The sequence below is a fragment of the Rhincodon typus genome, chromosome 8 (genome assembly GCF_021869965.1).
Source record: "Rhincodon typus isolate 14 chromosome 8, sRhiTyp1.1, whole genome shotgun sequence".
NCBI lineage: Eukaryota > Metazoa > Chordata > Chondrichthyes > Orectolobiformes > Rhincodontidae > Rhincodon > Rhincodon typus.
In genome coordinates, this window is record NC_063339.1 from 90,220,852 (window position 1) to 90,240,887 (window position 20,036).

General features: G+C 42.4%; 1 protein-coding gene across 1 annotated transcript in view; it reads right to left on the bottom strand.

Moving 5' to 3' along the window:
* Positions 1 to 620: 620 nt before the first annotated feature.
* Positions 621 to 20,036, bottom strand: part of LOC125483813 (probable G-protein coupled receptor 139) — a 140,698-nt gene continuing 121,282 nt past the window's right edge. Inside the window, 1 exon segment of the mRNA XM_048600508.1 lies at positions 621 to 1,519. Coding sequence (XP_048456465.1) covers positions 621 to 1,519 — 899 coding nt within the window.

Genomic DNA, 20,036 nt, shown 5'->3' on the forward strand with positions numbered 1-20,036 from the left:
ATCTCACAGGTTGGTCAGATGTTTCAGTCTTCAAACAACGTCTTTGGAGGCACAGGGCAGCTTTTCCCGATCGATGTTGCCCCTGAGATAACGGCAGGAGAGAAAAATGGGAAGAGGAGAGAGAGAGAGGGAGAAGAAAGTGGAACAGTGTGAGAGTGGGAGCGACATATGGAGGGAGAGGGAGTGGGAAGAGAGATAAATTCTGTCGACACCTGTTCGGAGCGTGTGGCCCAGAGGTGAAAGCAAGGACAGAGTGACATTAACCCAACTCCTGAGCTTGGCTCCTGTCCCCTCCCCTTCCTGAGGACTAGGACCAAGGGCCAAGTCTGTGTCTTCCCAGCTCAGCTTCTTCAACACAAAGACAAACAACATTCCAGTTCGCCCTGCTGCTTGGCACTTTTTAATGAACATAATTACAACTGGAAGTTATAGACGCAGTCAGTGGAATGGTGTCTTTTCTCGGTGACCCTTGAGTTGAGAGAAACATTGAAATGTTTCCCTGTAACCCCCTGTGGGACAAGGATGTATAAACCAGCTCTACCCTCAGTCTGTTACCATAGCGACAGGATGCTTCATTGCTGAAACATTGAACTCAAATGAGAAAATCCTGGATGGATTGATTAATGAGTGAATTTGGTTGATTGATGAATTTGGGTAAAGGGATATTTCAGCACATTCTTCAGCTGCTGTCTGAACTTAGTCTGCGTCACGGCATAAATCGCGGTGTTTGTGCAGCAACTGAGGAGCTGCAGCATGAAGCTCAATTCCATCACAAACTCATGCAGATACACAGAATAATACCCAATATTATACATACGGAACCATATAGAATGCACCATTAACATTGACCATAACAGAATGAAATTGGCTGAGATCACAAACAGTAAAATGATGGATTTTTTTCGATTTTGCATTTCTGTGTCACACAGATCGTCCCCATTGGTGTGAGCCCAGAGTCTCCTGCGGGCTCTGCTGGTCACTAAAATGTGTCTGACGGTGAAAACATTGAGCAGCAGAATCAGGAGAAATGGGAGAGTCGGGGTTAGAATGTGGTGGAGGAACTCGATTGTGACCCAGACACGAGAGGAATAAACACCGATTTTTCCATAACAAAACCAGGGGGCATTCCCCAGCCAATAGTGAGCTGTGAGCATAAAATACCACAACATGTTCTTTAAACAGCTCAGCACAGTCACTGTTCCCAGAACCACAGCCGCTGTTTTCTCACTGCAATATTTACTTTTCAGCTTCTGGCAACAAATGGCCACAAATCGATCAAAGGTGAAAGTGACGGTGAACCAGACAGAACAGTCAGTGGCTGCATAAAGCACGACGGCGTGGATACTACACAAGGGAATGTACACCAGGAAATAAAACTGTTCCTGATAAACAATGGGAATGTGTCTCAATATCAGGTTGAAGATAATGACCAGTAGATCCGCCACTGCCATGGCCCCCAGGTAACGTCTGACTCATGAAGACAATCCACAATCTTTATAAAGCAGGACATGGATCGTCGCTACATTAATTGTGCGGAAGGAAAACAAACAAATTATACATCATAAAAACCAATAGGACTGCGGATGCTGTAAATCAGGAGCAAAAGCAAAGTTGCTGGAATAGCTCAGCAGGTCTGGCACCATCTGTGAAGGAGAAAACAGAGTTAACGTTTCGGGTCCGGTGACCCTTCCTCAGAACATTAGCCTGGAGGCAAAGTTATCAATTTGGTTGAGGACAGAGTGAGATTTTCAAATGTATCACTGTATTCAGAGAGTTATTGAAATAATTGGACGTGATGTAACAAAAGGCAAGGTCTCAATTACTTTTTACATTTGACATAATATGGGATCTCTTCCATCGGGATCATGTCTTTTGTTCAATTAACTGACATCCAGCTGTTCATAAATAATGTCAGTTATAGGAGAATATCGGTTACAGAATGTTCCGGGGAATGTCGGTTACAGAGTGTGATGGAGTCATAAAGATCCACATCACAAAGGCCCTTCTGCCCATCAGTTTTGGTGAGACCCACTCAGCCTCGCGGTGGAAATCTCTCCTCAAACTCAACTCAATTGGCACTTTGCATACAAAAACAGTAAGATTGAGACAATACCTTAATCATTTGATGTAAGATCCTCTTTTACCATCATACAGATGCTATCCCTTATTCGGAGAAATCCACCAGCTCCTTTTCAGTTTTGCGTAACACTCCCAAACATAAATTATTCTGTATATTCAGTTTTCAACTTTGGTCACCCTGGAGCCATTTCTCTCTCATGCCATTAAACCATATCCATTTACCTCAATGTATACATTGAATTCCTCAAACTTTCTCGAGAATACAGAGCACATTCCAAGAGGATGTCTTTCATTTAACTTATTAAACCATTATTCCCTGCTCCATTGAACTTTTATTCCTCATTTTGACCGGTCAGGAAACAGTTTGACACCGTTATACTCACAGAATGAGGCCTGATAGATAATGTTTCATGAAACACCATCTCCATCCCTGGGTATATCCTATCCCACCGGCAGCACACATCCACCAATGGTGGTGGCACTGTGGCATACAGCCAGGAAAGGTGTTACCCTGGAATTCCACAACATTGACTTCAGACCCAGAGAAATCTCATGGCAACAGGTCAAAGATGGTCAAGAAAATCGCCTGATGATGGACATCTACTGCCCTCCACAATACCCTTCAGTGATAACTCAGTTCTGTTCGATGTTAAAAACAAATCGGAGGAAGCACTGAGGGTGGCAACGACACAGAACGTAATCTGGGTGTGATACTTCAATGTCTATCACCAAGAGTGTCTCCACAGACCCGACACGGACTAAGCAGGGCCAGGCCTAAAATACACAGCAGCCAGACCCTTTGATCAAACTCATCCATGCCGCCCAGATATCCTAAATAAATCTAGCCACATTTGCCAGCATTTGGTCAATACCTCTCTAAACCCTTCCTAAACATATACCCATCCTGATGCCTTTTAAATGTTGTAATTGTACCAGCCTCCACCACTTCCTCTGGCAGCTCATTCCATAAACGCAACACCCTCGACATGAAAATGTTGCCCCTCAAGTCACTTTTAAATCTTTCCCTTTGAACCTTCTACCTATACCCCCTAATTTTAGACTCCCCCAACCCGGGGAAAAGACCTTGACTATTTACCCTATCTCTGCCCCTCATGATTTTATAAACCTCTGTAAAGTCATTCCTCAATGACATTTTTTTTAAATTTAGTGGGTAACAATTGTGGCAATTTTTCCACACAGCATCCATAGCCAAAATGAAGTTAATCATTAGGATTATCTGTATTAGTGGTGTTTTAAAAGGTACAAAAGGAAATCTCCCCACCTTCTCAATACGTGTCGGGGGAAAGCTGAGCTCCTGACAGAGAGGGCAGACTAGATTTATTGCTGCATCTGAAAGACAGAATTTTTGATCATGTAGCGTTCTACTCAAGTGTTAGCCTATATTCTGTGCTTGTCTTTTAAACTCTCAAGGATCAGGATCATTGACAGCACGACCTCTACCTGATGATCTGACAATAAATGGCCCTAATGGTGTATTGCTGAGTCAGATACACCTCGACAACCAGCTACACACCACAGGAGGAGGCCATGCAACCTTTCTAGGCTTCTACACAGGAACAGGGGAGCCCTGGTTAACTAACCGGAAATGCAGAGTAGTGATGATTACTTATTTTCACGTTGGAAAGTTGTACCTCGTGGAATTCCACAAAGATCAGTGTGAGTCATCATCAGTTTATAATCTCGATTAACGATTTGGAGGAAGGGCTGATTGGATTGGAGCTCATTTTATGAGTACACCAGTTAGTTATCCAATAAAATATCAAGTGGGGGCAGAGCATCTACAATGGGGTATAGACAGGGGGGGTTAGAGGGCAAATTTTCAGCAATACCAATAAAGCAGTACAATGTGGGTTATGGGAAGTTTGTGTTTTCCCACTTGTGAAGGATTTCTGACAAGGATTCATTGGAATCTCCCATTGCCTGAAGCAACGGGAATTCAGCCAAATCTGACGCTTCCAGGAAGTAATCCCATTGCCAGCAACTTGTGTGAGCAGAATAACTTTATTAGCAGTATAACATTTGGGACAATCTCTCATTTTTGTTTTATCATGAGTTCAACTATTATGCGGACGAATTTCTTCATCAAACCTACGTGTGTGTATGTGTGTGTATGTGTGTGTGCGTGTGTGTGTGTGTTTGAGCGTGTGTGTGTGTGTGTGTGTCAGTGTTTTTAGAAAGGGAAAATATCAATGTACAAATTTGCCATATTCAAACTGTTTGTCTTTATTCTTTCCATCATAGTTTGACTAAATTCGTTTTGGTCATAAACGTGTTACTTCAGCTGATAAAAGAAAACTGTATGACTTGTTCCAAACACTGACCCTGACCCAGTCTGAGACCTATATCATTGGCCACATCACCAACCCAGTTACGCTTAAAATTTGTTGTGACCAGTGGACGAGTGGGACGAGAAAAAGAAACAGTGACCAGTAAAGTCAGGGAACCTTAGACTGGTGAGCGTGACATGAGTGGTGGGTAAATCGTCGGAAGGGATTCTGAGGGATAGGATTTACATGCATTTGGAAAGACAAGCATTGATTAGGGATATTCAACGTGGCTTTGTGAGGTGGAAATCATGTCTCATTAACTTGATTGAGTATTTTGAAGAGGAGATAAAGAAGATTGATGAACGCAGTGTGGCAGATGTTGTCTACATGGACATCAGCAAGGCGTTCAATGATCTTCTGACTGGTAGATAGATGAGTGATGATAGGTCACATTGGATCCAGGGGGAGATAGCCAGTTGAATTCAAAATTGGTTTGAAGGTGGAGGATTGTTTTCCAGACTTGCAGGCCTGTGACTAGCGGTGTGCCGCAAGAATCAGTGCTGAGTTCACTGCTTTTCATCATTAATATAAAGGATTTGGATGTGAATGTCAGAAGCATGGTTAGTAAGTTTACAGATTGCATCAACAAGTGGTGTAGTTAACAGTGATGAAGATTATCTTAGAGTACAACACAACATTGATCAGATGGGCCAATGAGCCAAGGAGTGGCAGATGGACTTTAACTTAGATAAATGTGAGGTTTTGCATTTGGTAAGCTAAAGCAGAGCAGGACTTATACAGTTAATGCTAAAGTCCTGGGGAGTGTTGTCGAGCAAAGGGACTTTGGGCTGCGGGTGCATAGTTTGTTGAAAATGGAGTAGCAAGTAGACAGGATAGTGAAAAGGACATTGGCACGCTTGTCTTAATTAGTCAGACCATTGAGTATAGGAGTTGGGATGGTATGTTTCACCTGTACAGGACGTTGGTGAGGCCACTTTAAAAATACTGCATACAATTCGGTTGGCTATGCTAAAGGAAGGATGTTGTTAAACTTCAGAGGATGCTCAAAATATTTACAACGTTGTTCCACAGTTTGAGATATAGGGAGGGGCTGAATAGGCCGAGGCTTTTTTCCGCTGGAGTGACGGAGGCTGAGGGTGACATTATAGAGGTTTATAAAATGATAAGGGGCATGGATATGCTGAATAGCCAAGGTCTGTTTCCCAGGATAGGGGAGTTTAAGAGTAAATGGCATAGGTTAAAGGTGAGAGGGGAAAGATTTAGAAGGGACCTTAGGAGCAACTTTTTTTTTTCACATAGAATGTGGTCTGTATACGGCAAGTGCTGTCAGAAGAAGTGGTGAAAATATTTGGATGGATACATGAATAGAATGGATTTAGTGGGATATGGGCCAAATGCTGGCAAATGGGACTAGATCAGATTAGGATACCTGGTTGGTGTGGATAAGATGGACTAAATGGTCTGTTTCTGAGCTGTACGACTTTCTGATTCGTTAAGAGAGATGAGAAGAAATTCTAAAAGTGCCATTGGTGTGGGAATTCTCTTCCCCAGAATCTGTGGTGCGTCTCTCTCTACATTTATTCAAAGCTTATGTAAGGAAATATTTGACAGGCAAATGAGTCACGGATAATTGAATACAGACAGGAAAGTCGGACAGAGACCACAACCAGATCAACCATGATCTTACTGCCTGGTGGAGAAGGCTCAAAATGTCCAATGACCCACTCGTGCTCCTCAGTCCTATGCTCCTAGGTTCCATTCAGCCCCTCAAATTTGCTAGACAGGAGCAGATGGAGCTAACTTACTCCTATAACCTGGTACACTGAAACAGAGGAAACAATTCAGCCCCTCAAGACTGTTGCACATGGTTTGAGGTGGTTTAGAAAATGTTTTTGGAAGCTTCGAGCTGGATATGAAAGAGGTCCCTCATCTCTCTTTAGAGATCTTCCTCTCTCTGCAACTTGTCCTTCATTTGTTGGTGATGTTATAGATTCACTGTGAATATGGCTCTCGTACTTCACCCAGAGATGGCTCACAAAATCCTCTGGTCTCCCTGACTGTAACATACAATAACAGAACCTCCAGGAAAATAACAATGGCTAACTTTCCAAAAACAGAATATGAGAACATTAGAAACAGGAGCAGGTCATTCGCTCGCCCCCCACCCCCCAAATCCCAAGCCTGGCTTTTCCATTAATGAGATCTTGGCTGATCTGCTTTAGGTCTCAAATCCTCTTTAATATCCAAATATTCATGGCCCTCCACTTGCCTAACACGTCAAAATCTATTTACCACCTCTTTAAATACTTTCATTGATCTAACTCCCCTAACTCTCTGGAACAGAGAATTCCTGACATTCGTTAACCTCTGTCTGAAGAAAACATTCCCAGATCCTACACCATGACCGATTGATATGAACAAAACAGGTGAACTCAAGGGCGCACGTAAGAGGGATTGACCCTGATATTAAGGCAGCATTTAACTGAAGATGGTATCATGGAGCCTGAAGAAAATTGAACTTAAGGGAATCAGTTGTAGACCTGCTTGCAGCCATTCACAGCACAAAGGAAGATGTTTGTGGTCGGACAACATCAATCCTGGCAGTGCCAGGACATCTCTTCAGGAGATCCTTAGGGTAGCTTCCTCGGCATAGACATCTTCAGCTGCTTCATCAATGACTTTCGCCAAAATTAGAACAGTGGTGGGGATGGCCACTGAAGATTACACAATGTTCAGAACTATTTGTCACCCCTCAGGTACTGAAGTAGTCTGTGTCCATGTACAAAATCTAAGCTTGTGTTGTTAAAGTGTCAGTAACATTTATTTAACAGTACTGCGAGACCCTGCACATATCCACAGTAGAAAGAGGAGCTCATTCAGCAGCTCAAGCTCGTTTCACAGGAATATGAGGAAGCCATTCAGGCAATCGAAACTACTGGGCAAGACGAAGGATAGCCCATTATGTCCCTCCAGCCTATTACACAGGAAAGAAGGAGTCTAGTGTTATGAATCAGACCAGACACCCTCAAAAATATTTTAAGAAAGTGGACTAGACATTTTTTTTTTATTTTTATGGCACATGTGAAGTGTCATGATACGTATGTAATGTGACTTGTCAAACTCCTCGATGTTAAAGGTTGTTGTGTAGATTTGTAGCTCGGGTTGTGGATGCTGTGGTTGGTTCACTCGCCGAGCTGGTTTGCTCGTTCACAGACGTTTTATTACCCTCCTGGGTAACATCACCAGTGCAGCCTCTGATGAAGTGCCGTTGTGTTTTCCCGCGTGGTATTTAAACTGCAAAGATAAACAGGAAGTGAGGTGACTGTCTGTGTGGAGTTTGCACATCCTCCTCCGGTTTCCTCCCACAGTCCAAAGACGTGCAGGCTAGGTGGGTTGGCCACGCTAAATTGTCCATAGTGTTCAGGGATGTGTAGATTAGGTGGACTATGAGGATATGGGTCTGAGTGGAATGTCTTAGGGTCTGTGTGGACTTGTTGGTCCGAAGGGCCTATTTCCACACTGTAGTGATTCTATGATCCTATGGCATGGATTCCAACGGACCCCAGAGTTTAAATACCAGGCAGGAAAACACAGCAACGCTTCATCGGAGGCTGCAATGATGATGTTACCCAGCAGGGTAATGAAATGTCTGCGAACTAATGAACGAGGTCGGCAAACCAACCACAGTGTTCGATGTTAAGCCAAACGAGATTTATTTAAACACTGTAGTTAAAATAGAACCTAAGAAAGAGGAATTTAGAATAACTTATCTCTATTTGAAAAATTAACAGAATGTTGCTCAGGGCGGCACAGTGGCTCAGTAGTTAGCACAGAGCTGGGGACCCGGGTTCAATTCCACCCTTGAGCGACTGTCTGTATGGAGTTTGCACGTTCTCACTGTGTCTGCGTAGGTTTCCTCCCACAGAGAAGATATGCAGGTTAGGTGGATTGGCTGAGCTAAATTGCCCCTAGTGTCTCGGGCAGGAAATGCAGGAATCGGGTACAGGGTGTGTCTGGATGGGATGCTTTTCAGAGAGGTGGTGTGGACTTGATGGGTCGAATTGCCTGCTTCTACATTGTAGGGATTCTATGAATTTAAAACTTTTTTAAGGCCGGCACGTGGCTCAGTGGTTAGCACTGCTGTCTCACAGCGCCAGGGACCTGGTTTTAATTCCAGCCTTCAGCGATTGTCTGTGGGGAGTTTGCACATTCTCCGTTGTCTGCATGGGTTTCTTCTGGGTGTTCTCGTTTCTTCCCACAGGTCAAAAATATACGGGCTCTGTGGATTGGGCAATGCTAACTTGCTTGTAGTACTCAGAGATGTGTAGATTAGGTGGGTTATTGCGGGATGGGACTGGGTGGGATATTTCAGGGTCGGTATGGACTGGTAGGGCTAAGGGTTGTCTCCACACTGAAGGGAATGTATGATTCTATGAACTATTACGAATTGACCCTTCCAATGTCGTAACATCCCATAAACACACTCCTTGGCAAAAAGGAAAATTCAGACACAGATTCTCAAATGCACTTGAGGAGGAAAAAGAATCCAGTGAAAATTCAGAGAGAGTAGCAGGCAGGATACATTCACTGAAAGTTCCAAATTGTTGAAACCCCAAATTGCTTCGGATGCCACTGGAAAACCAAAATCCCAATTTGTCAAAGTTGGCCACACTCTTTCAGGCTGCATTTAAAAAAGTCCAAGGTCTCCAAAGCTGTTTTCTCAAATGGTTTTAAATAGACAGCGTTACACTTCCGGTTCAATCTCTGTCTTGAAAGAAAGCAGGCCAAAACAACTTCTTAAAGTTACCGCATTGTCACACTAGTTCGCCCATCAAGCTGTTAAACAGAACCAGGGGTAGCCCAATCAGGCCCTTGGCCCTCTCCAATTGGACAACGAAGAAACCATTCAGCCTCTTGAGTCACTTACATAGAAACAGCAGGAGGCCATTCAGCCCCTCCAGTGGAAACTGATGCTCCAACATGACAAGCAAATAGAGCAGAGGCTGCACAGACAGACTGCTCCACGTTGTTCCTCGTGCCTCCATTGCTTGTGGTACCCACGTGTTTCTTTAACGTGGTTTCTGAGCAGTGAGGAGGGAAGCCAAACATTTTATGCAAAGTCTCATGGAGACATCTCCCACTTCCAAGAATACAGGCTGTTGTTCTCTGTGGATGTCAGAAGCTGGTGGGAATGGCTGGTTTCAGAAGGAAGGAATTGTGGCAGATGTCAGGATTGTGAACAATATGACCTTCAGTGCAGAGTCAGACATTAAAGTTGGGAGAGTTCATTCAATCGCCATGGGGCTCCAGAGACGCGCATAAAATATTAGAAATGCCATATCCGGGGTAACGTATGGAGTTGCTCACCCTATCAATGTCTTCTTTGGACATAAGTGATCGCCGCCAACCCTCAAGTCTTGACGCAATCATCTCTTATTCTCTCACAGCGCTACAGATTTAACACTCAGTTTCTTCACTCTCTCCTCATAGTACCATCATCTCGGGGATTAGACTGATGATACACCTTTACACCGTGTCTGTGGCAAGGAGATCATTCCTTACAAAGGAGATCAAATCTGGTCACAGTGCTCCAAACACTCTCCCATCAAGGGTCTACAATTTCAGGAGGATTGCTTTAGTTATGTACTTGAGTCATCTTACAATGAAGGACAACATAACAATTACTGCTCTGAATACTGACATTCCTGTATGTATTATTTTTGGTGGCTAATGATCAAGGACATGCAGGTCCTTTTGGACAACAACACTTCCCAACCTCACACCATTTAGTCAACACAAAATGAGATGTATGCTATTGTTGGCCACATCCATGTCATGTGTAAGTCCTGCAAATTGCTGTGATCCAAACACTGATACATGTGATAACACATGAGTAACGGTCTTCAGTACAGAAAGGGCACCTAATTCTGTGTTGTCTAAACTAAATAATTCTCAATCCATGCAGTACATTCCCCCTTAACACTGGACTCGAACTTTCTTCACTCATCTGTGTGCAACCATGTCAAAAGTATTCCAGCCCCCACCCACAACTCTTTCTCCGATACAACGATAATATCATCGGTGCTGCTTCCCTCTCTTGTCTGGGAGTGGAAAAGTTCACCGATTTCACTTCCAATTTCCACCCTGCCCTCATTTTCACCTGGTTTATCTCTGACACCTCCCTTCCCTTCCTCCACATCTCTGTTTCCATTTCTGGGGATAGACTGGCCACTAATATCCACAAGAAACCCACTGACTCCCACAGCTACCTGGACTGTAAATCCTAACACCCTCCTTCCTGTAAAGACTCCATCCCATTCTCCCAGTTCCTCCATCTCCGTCGTATATGTTCAGATGAGGCCAACTTCGACAAGGGAGCCTCCGACATGTCCACCTTCTTCCTCAACCGTAGATTGCCCAGCACCATTGTCGACAGGGCCCTCAACAGTGTCCGAACCATCCACCACACTTCAACCCTCACTCCTTCTCTTCCCTCCCACAACAGCGATTGTGTTCCCCTTGACCTTACCTACCATTCCACCAGTATCCACATCCAGAAAATCATCAGATGCTATTTCCGCCACCTTCAGCGAGATGACACCACCAGACACATGTTCCCCTCCCCTCCCTTGTCCGCCTTCCTCGGGGACTGTTCCTTCGGGGCGCCCTGGATCACTCTTCCTTCACCCCCAACACCATCCCACAGACCCACGGCATCTTCCCCTGTAACCGCCGATATGTGTAACACTTGCCCATTTACCTCCTCCCTTCCAACAATCCGAGGGCCCAAATATGTCTTCTAGGTGAAGCATCACTTGATCTGCACTTCCCACAATCCAGTCTACTGCATTCGCTGCTCACAATGTGGACTCCTGTACATTGGGGAAACGAAGCGTAGACTGGGTGACTACTTTACAGAACGTCTACATTCTGCTCACAAAAAAAGACCCTGAGCTACCTGTTGCCTGTTACTTTAACACACCACCCTGTTCCATGGCCAACATCTCTGTCTCTGGCTTGCTGCAGTATTCCAGCAAAGCTCAATACAAGCTGGAAGAACAACACCTCATTTTTTTGCTTGTGGCCCTGCAGTCCTGCAGGCTCAATGTCGAGTTCAAATAATTTTAGGGCCTAAACTCTCCCATGTCTTAGCCCCCAACCCCACACACCAGGCCTTGTTATCACAAAGCCTGCTATTACACCCTACCTATTGTTCGTCACTAACAGTCCCCATTAACATCTCTTCTCCCTCTTAGCCAGATCAGTATAAACTCCGTTGTTAATCCAACTGCTCTTCTCTCTCTTTGGAATCTATCCTATCATTTACTTCCTACCCTATCCTCTTCCTAGTTTCTGCATATAAGCCGACATTTTCCCAACTATCATTAGTTCTGAGGAACAGTGACCAGACGCAAAATGTTAACTCTGATTTTTTTTTTCTTCACAGATGCTGCCAGAACTGCTGAGCTTTTCCAGAAACTACCTTTTTTGCTCATGTCAGAAGTATTCTGTATTCAAATACATCAATCCCACTGGTTCCCACTTGTGGATGCCTCAACTATGTATGCATATTACTCAGTCATACATGCACTGTAGAAAGGGCAACAACACACAGGAATTGCCAAAACACATCGGGAAGTATATCTTCTTCTATCGATAATCGAGGTTTCTCTATTTTTAAATCTCCTCATCCATATTCGCTTTCTCTTTCTCTCCCTCTCGCTTACGTATATGTGTGTATATGTTATACATACCTATTTACAAATCCTCCAATTGTTCTCCATGTCCTATCTCTCAAACCTTCCTTTTTCAATTTAAATCTATTGCTCACTTATGGATGTGACACAATTACAAATGAGTAATGTAACTACAAAGACGGGAGGGAGGAACTGGCCAGAGTTGATTGGAAAGGAAGCTTAACAGGTAAGATGATGAAGCAGCAATGGGAGAAGTTTCTGGGGATAATATGGACGCACAACTGAAATTTGTGAGTGCCTCAATTAACGCAAACTCCACAGGTTTATCAAAGATGATTTCCCTATCCTGAATCTAAGTTGAATCTGCCAAGTCATATTATGATACCCCAAGTGTCTAGTTTTCACTTTCCTTACAAAGGATTCCAATATTTTCCTTATAACTGACAACAAGATGTCCAATAGTTAGTTTTTTTCTTTCTGCTTTCTCTCCTGCTCCCATTTTTAGGGTTGCAACAGTTGCTTTTCAGTCTGCAGGAACCAGAATTTCTCGATTCTAAAGCATATTGAAGGGTAATCAATAATTCTTTCTTGTAGTTACAACTTTTAAAAGACTTTTGAAGAAGTACACAAATAGGAAACATTTGGAGGCATATGGGCCAAGGCCAGGCAGGTTAGACTAGGTGAGTTTGGGGTTATGTTTGACATAGACTGGTTGGACTGAAGAGCTCTTTCACTAGCTCTATTGCCACCACCATATATATTATGGGATATATCAGAGCAACGTACCAAACTTCAGTTCAATTAATTTTCTGAGTAATTCCTCTTTATTAATTCTAATTTCCCACAGTTTCTCATTTTCATAAGCCACTCTGTCCTGTAGTATTTCTGGAAGGTTTTCTGTATATTCCTCTGTGGAGACAGAAATAGTGTATTCTGCTCAGCAGAGGGTTGATGGGGTTTAGGTGAAGAGAGATGGCCTGTGTCAGCAAGTGAATGCATCGGAACACTGTACTTCAGAGATGATGGACATGGCACCCACTCCTGTTCGGACAGTTCTAGAATCTAAACAGTGCAGTGAAACTGTCATTTCATGGCCACCGACAGGTTATGCTGAACCCTGTGACACAAAGCTGTGACCACCTCATTTTAGAATCAAACTGGTTTTACACTTTGTAACAGGCAAAGGCCCAGGTAGAGACAAGAATAAGTTTGCAACCGAAATATTTATAACTGGAAGAGTGGCAGAAGAGAACTGCAACTGAAAAGGTGTAGATGATGGTTTATTCAGAAACAGCACTGAGGCAGAAGGTTAACTAAGGATATTAGTAGTGATAGAGAGAATATTGAGATATAGATCAACTCAGGACAAAATGGGGCATTCGTGGATATGAACACTTTTGTTCCTCAGATGTTTATAAGTGAAGCGTATAAAAGCCATGCATAAGAATAATAGTTTGTAATTGAAAGTGAATACAATAGGTTATACCTTTGCCAAATATAGAACATAGAAATTGAGATGCTGTTCACAAAGATTTACAGAATTAATAAATGGACAGAGATAGTGACTTACCGGGAACACCAACAGTAGCGAGGATGGGATAGTAACCCGCCAGAATGATCATCAGTACACATTCTATCCGCAATGTTAACGGTACCCAATCGAAAGAAAGCCAGTAAAGGCTATCGGATAGACCCCTGTACATTTTTGGAACATTCCAGTCTATTATTCTCAGATTGTGGTATGTTGTTGTAACATTCCCGTCTATGGTTCTGAGAATTCTGATCCATTGTTGGAATATTCCAATCTGTTCGTCACAGTTTCTGATCTCTCCCTCTCTATGGAGTTAATGATCCTAGTTGTGTTGAGGGTATTGATGCCACTGATACTATGGGATAACATTTTGAAAGAAACCCCTTATTAATAGAAGAGGGAAATCCTCCAGTGACACAGTTAGGATCCATGGAGACTGGCATTAATTTGAGTCATGGAACAAACAGCTCCAGTGAACCCCTTTCACTGCAAGACTTTTAACGTAACAACAATACCTGTTCTGGGTGGGATGTTGACATCGCCTGCTATTGGTCTTATTGCCCATCTCCTATTCTTCTAACAATGTTAGATGTAAGGGAGAAAGTTGATGTCTTCTCTTCACAGTCTCGATAACTCTGCTGCGTTATTCACAAACGATGCTCGATGTAATCGCATTCCGAAGAGCTAATCAAGAGGTTGTTACAACACTGATGTCTCCTCCACCACAATAACTGCCAATCTAAAAACTGTCTCTGACCACAACTGCCCAGAACACACACATGAAGTGTGGATTTCCCTGAATTTCCCTCTCGCTGCTCAAAGGGTGTTTGGGAGGTTGAAAGCTCTGAAGATGGATAAATTAACCAGATCAGATGGGCTGCACACCATAATTCGAAGCAGATAGTTAAGGAGATTGTGAAGGCTTTGCTGGTGGTCTTTCAGGAATTACTGGTGTCAGGGAGGATCCCGGAGGACTGGCAAATATTATCCACCTGCTTACGAAGAGAAAGATGCAGAAGACAGGAAATCATAGGTGGCCGGGCAAGTTGAAATTGTTATTAAGAAGGCTCAGCGGATCCTTGGGTTTATGAATAAATGTATGGAATACAAAAGCAAGAAATTTGTGGATAATATTGAAAATTGTGTGATTAGGCTACAGCATAACAAGTGTTAAATTTACAAACAGAGATAGTAAGAACTGCCGATGCTGGAGTGTGGAGCTGAAGGATCACAGCAGACTCAACTATGTCCAGAGCAGTCAGGCAGCAGAGAAATAACTTTCTCAGTGTGGTTTCTGATAGGTCCCCATGTGGAGATGGTGTTTGTTAGTGCTGCCCGTAACTGAACAGCACAAAATGGCCAACGGCTACCGTGGTTAATGCAGCAGAATAAGGCTGACAATAACATCTCAAGTTTGCAGAATGTGCATAAATACATAGATTATAACATTTAATACTAATAGAAGCTCGAGGCTACAGCTGATGGATAAGACATAGATAAGAGCATCTAACACAAATTAGTTGTTTAATCAACAATTATAATTATAGATCTGAATTAGTATTCGAAAAAAAAACGTTAAGGAAAAGATTCAAACCAGTTTCATACAGGAAAAATCAACCCCTCCTTTATCATTACAGGGAGGAATGAATACAGAGATTACAAGACATTGGAATGTGAATTGCCTGAACTCATTAAGACACAACTTGTCAGTTACAGAACTCTAATATTAGTTGTAATCACCTAACCTTTTGGAAAATGGTCAAAAATCAATATTATTTCCAGTAATGAGAAGTTTGATAGATTCTGAAGCAATCAGCAAATATTGGTAGCTAACACAGTGCAGCCGTTGTTACTTGAATAGAGTATCCATTGTGAAAAGCCTCAAGAAAGGAAATAAGAGTCTGGAAGACATCATGAAGGACCAAGGGTAGACCACAAGCCTGTTTTTCTCTTTGTAGCTTTGCTAAGGCATGCTTAAATTATACCAGGGAGCCAATTACAGAGGACAACGGCTCCACTGACTAATAGTAATCGAAGCGGGTGTGGAGGTGGGGAGGCGCGTGTGCACTTTAAGTTTAAACTGTGTAAAGTAAGACATTCTGAAGCTTTGTACGTGCCTTTTTTGCTGTGCTGTAACTGATGGGTAAATCACAATACAGTTCACCTGAACCTGCCCCACAACTCAGACTCATTAGAAATATGAGATCTAACAGTGCTGTTGTTGGAATGCTACTGGATTAGTAATCCAGAACAGGCTAATGCTCAGGCAGTTGGTGGAAGTTAAAGACAGTTAATAAAATATCGAGATCTGGTATCAGCAATAGTTACCTTGAACCCAATGTCGATTGTTAACACCAATTTGCTTCACCAATGTACTTTCAGGAAGCAAATCTACTGTGCATACCTTGTCTGGCCTAAAAGTGATTCCAGACACAAGGACATGTGCTGAACTCTTCAATGGTGTCTGAAACAGACAATCAAGACAGTCAAAACCTACTATCTCTGAGTCAATTGCATCAAACTGCTCCACGGTCTTAACAGATAAAACCTATGAGAACACCTGGCTCCAGCCTTGGTACCAGAAAAGGGAATGGGAAACGCATTCCTGTCGACACTGCACAGGCCTCATTCCTAACATCTGAGAGTTTGTGGTAACATTTACAGAGCTTTCCCACAGACGACACAGAGACAACGGGAAAGGAGTACGCCATTCAGCCCATTGAGCCTCTGCCCTTTCTATGTCATGACCGACCATCCTTTCAATGCACTTTACACACGCAATGTGCATATCCTTTAACGTGATTGACCATCGGGAAAATATCCCTGCTCACTATTTCCTGTCAGCTCTCCCAGGCTAAAACAATGTCCATATATTAGCACCCAACGGCATAAGATTTGTTTTAGTTACTGGGAAAGCTGACAGGAAACAGTGAGCAGGGATAAAGGGATTTTTTGGAGTTAAAGGCTCATGGGATATTGCAGGGATCAGTTCTTGGGCCCTCGCTAATCTCAATTACATATGAAACTTTTAGTTGAGGAAATCAAATGCAATATTTCCAAGTCTGCTGACGGCACTAAATGATGTCAGTGAATGGTAAGGAGGATGTGAAAAAGCTCCATGGTGATTGAGACAAGTAGAGTGGATGGACAAATATTGGGAAATGAAGAGCAACGTGGATGATGTGACATTGTGCCCTTTGGTTGGAAAAATACACCAATAGCCAACCGTTTGAAAAGGAATTGGTTGAATAATGTAGATCTATAAAGGGATTTGTACTCCCGTTTTATGTTTTCTTCTGCACAGACCTCCACCACAAATTCTTCACGCACAGCTTTTCTATTTGGTTTCTAATGGGCCTGAATTGTTCCCCAGTTATTTTTTTTCTGCTTGGTGTACTTGTATAATACCTTGGGTTTCTCCCAAACTGACCTGCCAGCACTTCTCCATGCCCCTGTGTTATTCGGTCCCCTCTGTGTGAATGTTCTAAATTTCAATGAGATCCCCTCTCATTCTTTGAAATTGTCGTGAACACAGACCGAGTTTTCTCATCAGAAAATCTTGGCATCTCAGGGACTAATCTGGAGAATGTTCATTGCAATTACTCTGTGGTCAGTATATTCTTTCTTAGATTGTGACACAAAAACTGCGCACAATACTCCAGGTACAGTCTCACCAACACTCTCTGCATTTGCTACATGATGTATTTACTTCCTTATTCCGATTCCTTTTTAATGAAATTAAAACGAGCCTTTACTTTTCCATTTGACCATGTTATTCCCAATACCCTTTGGTTTAATTTTACTCACTAACTCACTGCGTAAGTTCGTAAAAGATTCCTCCTGAATATCCAACTATACCACATCCACTATCTCTCAATTGTCTATGTCTACAAGAAATACCTTCAAACAATTATGGTCAGTTATGATTTTTCTTTCATAAATGCATTGCCATTCTTTCCAATTTTCAAATTACTTTCCAAATATCCAATGTCACATTCTTTATAATAAATTTTAATAGATTCCCAAGTACGAATGAGAAGAGAACTGGTCTGTAGTCGCCACACTCCCTCTTCATCCCTTCTTTAATCATTGGATTACATTCATAACCGTCCATTATCCAGAAGGGCTTGCTGCCTTTTCAGAAGCTACAGGAAAATAACACGGTGACCCCCAATGCAATCAATAGGTCGATTGCTGCTTGCTCCAAAATTCCAGATGAAGTACATCCTGTCCATCAGATTTATCAATACTCAATCCAGTTACATTCCCAAATACTACCTGGTTATTGATATGAATGTTCTTACTCTTCAGTTACACGAGTCCCATGGTCACTTGGCATTTCTGGGAAATTTTCTGAATCGTCCTCCATTAAGACAGACACAAAGTAACTGATTAGTTTCCCTTTAATTTCTGATTTTTCTACAATAACGTATCCTGTCTGTGCATTTATTGTTCCACATTTGGCCTTGCTTTTGTTTTCCTTTCAAATATCGATAGAAGCTTTTCGGCGGTCTTTGTGTTTCTTGTTGGTTTGCATTCTTGCAACTGCTCTGCCTGGCACCGTAAAAGGCTCCAGAAAATTGGGAATGCAGCCCAGACTTATCACACAATCCAACCTCCCATTCATGGACTCTATCTACAGTTTTCGTTGCTGTAGAAAGGCAGCCAAAATCATCAAAGACCCATCCCACCCCGGTAATCTCTTCCAACCACTTCCATCGGGCTGAAGATACAGAAGTTTAAATATAATTACAACAGATTCAAGAATGGCATCTTCCCCACTGTTATTCGACTGCTGAATGGACTACTTTAATTTCAAGTCTTGTATTGATCTTGTTTATGTACACCACATGCCATAACCTTGCATGTCTCACTCTGTATAAACACCCTATGATCTCTACATCCATGTATGTTATGATCTGCTTGTACTGCATGCAAAATAAAACTTTTCCCTGTACTTAGTTAAGTGTGACGATAATAAATCAAAACTTTTTTTTATTTTTTGTCAGTTTCTTGGTCTTCCTTTTCTTGGTCCTATATTTCTGTGAATCCATTGCTTACCAAAATATCTGGTACTTTTATAAGCCGCTTCCTTTAATCTAATATAATCTTTAACTTTTTTTGTTATCATCGTTGAGCCACCTTTCTCTTTTGTTGGTTGCACTTTGCGGGATAAATGTATATTGGACACCTTACAGTGTTTCTATAAAGAACAGACATTGCCTGTACTTTTGCAATTCACTGAAGGCAACTTGCCCCATCGACCTTCATGGTTGGCATGACTCAGGTTTGTAACCGCAGTTTCGAAAAAGCTAAAACTGCTTTGCATTCAGACATCATGTAAAATTCAATATATTATGATCACTATTTCCAACGTCTCCTTTGCAGCAAGACTTTTAATTCGGTGTTCTGATCACACAGCACCAATTCCAAAACAGCCTTGTCTCTAGCTCGGTGCTCAACATACTGTTGAAGCAAACCATCCTCACATACACGCTCATGAAATCCATTTTTCAAAGAATTAGCAATCACTTGGCTTAACCAGTTTAGGTGCAACTTGAAATTATCCATTATTATTGCAGTACCCACTAACTTGTATATCTAATTTCCCATTTTATAACCTGCTCAACATTCTTATTGGAGTTTTGACATTGAAACATAATTCCCATGAATGCTTGCTTCTCCTTGCTGTTTCTAATCTCCACCTTACCAGATTCTGTGGAATCTGAGCAACGTGGGCTCTGGGGAGATTCAGACGAGGTATTTGGTGAGACCTATCTCGATTTTGAGATCATTTTGTCACATCTAATCTGTTCTTCCCAACCCTTATTGTGACATTTTCACCAGATTTTCCATTATGCTGGTGGAGGAGAGAAGGGCAATAAACTTTCAACAATGTTGTGTGCTCCTCCAGACAGCTGACACGGCTCAAACCTGGGTGGGAAACTTAGAACAGACTGGCAAACTATTGCTGCCACTGCACAGGGTCTTAGTGAGATCACATCTGGAGTACTGTGTACAGATTTAGTCTCCTCACTGAAGAAAGGATAGTGTTGCATTGGAAGCAATGAATGTACTAACTTATAAGGAAAGGAAGATCAGGTTGATCCAATACATGTTGGAATTTACAAGAATGAAAGATGATCTTATGTTTACATAGAGGAAGTCAGCAACAGAAGCCAATTCCACAGCAAATGGAGGAATTCGATCTGCTTCTCCCGCCTGTTACACAGGAACGGAGAAGTATATTCAAGCCTTCAACCCAGTTACACGGGAACAAGACGAGGCTATTCAGCTCCTGGAGCCTGATATACACTTACAGGAGAAGGCCAATCAGTCACTCCATCTTATCTCACAGGACCGAGAGTAGGACATGGAGCACTACTATCTCGTTGCAAAGCAACAGTATCGGTCCATTCA